General features: G+C 41.8%; 1 protein-coding gene across 1 annotated transcript; it reads left to right on the top strand.

The window, feature by feature from the left end:
- Positions 1 to 293: 293 nt before the first annotated feature.
- On the top strand, positions 294 to 1,116 carry LOC108070553 (heat shock protein 27). The gene has a single exon (XM_017161079.2). The coding sequence runs from the start codon at positions 416 to 418 to the stop codon at positions 878 to 880; it is 465 nt and encodes a 154-aa protein (XP_017016568.1). The 5' UTR covers positions 294 to 415; the 3' UTR covers positions 881 to 1,116.
- Positions 1,117 to 2,750: the final 1,634 nt, after the last annotated feature.

Raw genomic sequence — 2,750 nt, 5'->3', positions numbered from 1 at the left:
ATCCTTTTTAAAATAAGTTAAATTTTATAATAATAGCTTTTCTAGATAGTATAATTTTTAAATACGATTTTTCCATCTTAATTAACTCATTTTTGAAACCATTTTCCCTATATTAAAACCTCGTTTAATCGCCGTGTCAGAACTACGTCACATGTGTCATTGGGTCTAGACTGGAATCTCGCCGAGCGGCGTTGAAGTGAGACTGTGTCGAGCTCAGCTCCGAGCTGAATCCCACTGGGGGAAGCTAATGGCTATAAAAGCCACAACTACTGTCGTTGGCAAGTTTAATTTGCTCAGAGCAGAAACCGCGAGTGGACGTCTCCAAGAGAACGCGATAAGTGAAAAGAAATACCGAAACGCTAGCGTTGCTGTTCGTCCTGTTCCCGAGGATTATACAATAACAAAACTGACCGAAATGGCTCTGGTTCCGGCTACAAACAACACCGATTGGGATTACTGGGATTACCGCCGTCGCCTGTGGCGCGACTGGGATTTGGCCGACTGGGATTTGCCCTACTGGAAGCGGTCTCTGTCCCGCGTGGGATCCGCACCCGATCTCAGCCGGGTGATCGTTGGCAAGGATGGCTTCGAGGCCAACGTGGATGTGCATCTGTTCAAGCCGTACGAAATCACGGTGAAGACCACCGGCGACACTGTGGTGGTGGAGGCCAAACACGAGAAGCGCCGCGATGGAGACACCTTTGTGGGCCGCCACATTGTCAAGCGATTCGTCCTGCCCCGAGGATACTATCCCAATGACGTGCGATCGGAGCTCTCCTCCGACGGCATCCTCACCGTGCGCTGTCCGCCATATCTGACCAACGAGCGGAGTGTCTATGTCCGCCAAGTGGGTCCCTCGTATCTAAGCATCAAGAACTAACCCGCCTTTGGGGTCTGGCAGAGTATCCCAGATCGCACATTCGTGTTTTGTTTTTAGTTCTCTTCTGTTGGAGCAAAATCGAGCCACCAAATTAATGCACACGACCAGGCGAATGAGTACGCCTGAGACTTTTCGAGATTCATAATGCTAAGACTAGAATTGGACTCTTTTTGTAATTAACAAGGCAACCTTTTGTTTAGTTAAATAAAATAAAAGTTTAATTTATTAATAATTAATTAACTAAGACTATCTTATTTGGAACCCTCTCTTGTTTCCCCAGCGGATGCTTTAAGAACAATGCCCAGGAAAATGTCAACATAAATCGACTCAAAACCGAGAAAGACAAAACAAAAGTCAGCAGCTGACCAGACCAAAATGTATACTATATATCTTTGCTACTATATATTGCCACGCCCTTGAGCAATTTCCGCAATTTGCCATCTAAGGTTAAGTTAAAATGTAAATGGACCCATTAAACGACAACAACTCGGAGCATAAACCTACACAGGAAAGTGTCGCATAGAAGTCGCCTGGAAATGGCTCTGGAAAAACTAATCTAGATATATATATATCGGTTGACCATACAAAGTATCTAGAGTAGAGCGAATTCGCACGCCCACAAATTGTTGAGAAGCGTGGAAGCAGCTTGGCGATTTAAAACGCGCTTGCGGTTCAAAAGCGATTTAAAACGCGTACGCGCAGTGGCTGGTCAAAAGCGTTTAAAAACGCTTTTAAACTTACTACGAACTATTCATTCATTTCACTATTAAATTTAAAAAAAAAAAAATAGATTTAAAAAGCTAATCAAGTATAAAAAATCATAAAAAATTAATTAATTTTAAATTCATTAAATCTGAAATGTTTTTAATGCCTAAATATACATGTTACAAAGAATTGAAGAAGCTTTTATTAGAATTTCATATCACAAGTCACTCCCTGCTAGTTAATTTACCAAATCAATAGAGCATTAATGGGTGAAAAACATTGAATTAAATATTTGAATTAGAGACCATTAATGGGTGAAAAACATTGAATTAAAATATTTGAATTAACACTCCCACGAGCGACTAAAGTCGCGCACAATTGTCTGTCAATCCGCGACTCAATCGAATGGATCAATTATGTGTGTAGCCTTAGAACATTTGCAGTTGTTTGAGCCAAAACGAAAACAATTTGTCAATCAAATTGTGGGCTATCAACTGGCGAGGTCTGCTGGACAATGGGAACCACAGCAGGGTCTGGGATCGGAAGCGCGGGGATTGGGCAGTAACTTTGCCCATTTGGGAGCGAGCATCTACAACGGGTGAGCTACTTAGCTATATTCTGAACGTTTATATATAGAAAAACATGTTTGTTCGGTTGACCAAATAAGTCGAAGAGTGCGGCGAGTGTAACACACCTACGCGCCTTTGTGTTGTATTTAATTTTGTTTAATTAAAAACAATTTACAATTTGGCGAGCGACTGCAGCGGCGCATTTGATTCGGGATGATTGAGCGTTTTATATTTATGTAATGGAATGCCAGCTATACGTAATATCAATAATAATCATTTTCCGGACAAGCACTTTTGACAGCCGCTGAAGGATCACAACGATCAAGTTCAATGCAAAAGCAGAGGAGGCACAACAGCCCCTCATCAATTCTCGAGGCCCAATGCTAATGATAATACCACCGGGTAAAAATAGTTTCCATCTCCCCAAACCAAACGGTGACACTTGTGCGCTCTCGTACTAATTTGCTTTATGATAGCAATGAAATATCAGCATATATCTGCCTCTAAACCTATATATATTTTTCTTTGGAGGCGCGGAAAATCCGTGGGTTCCCTTCGAGAAAAGTTGGAATCTTTTTGGCTCCTCAGTCTTGCCT

The sequence above is a fragment of the Drosophila kikkawai genome, chromosome 3L (assembly GCF_030179895.1).
Source record: "Drosophila kikkawai strain 14028-0561.14 chromosome 3L, DkikHiC1v2, whole genome shotgun sequence".
In the NCBI taxonomy this organism is placed as follows: Eukaryota; Metazoa; Arthropoda; class Insecta; order Diptera; family Drosophilidae; genus Drosophila; species Drosophila kikkawai.
The sequence above is the reverse complement of the archived record's forward strand: the minus strand, read 5'-3'. Positions and strand labels throughout refer to the sequence as shown.

Bases quoted from the DNA above. Each gene is read 5' to 3' on its own strand.
- LOC108070553 (XM_017161079.2), top strand. From the start codon at position 416: ATGGCTCTGGTTCCGGCTACAAACAACACCGATTGGGATTACTGGGAT.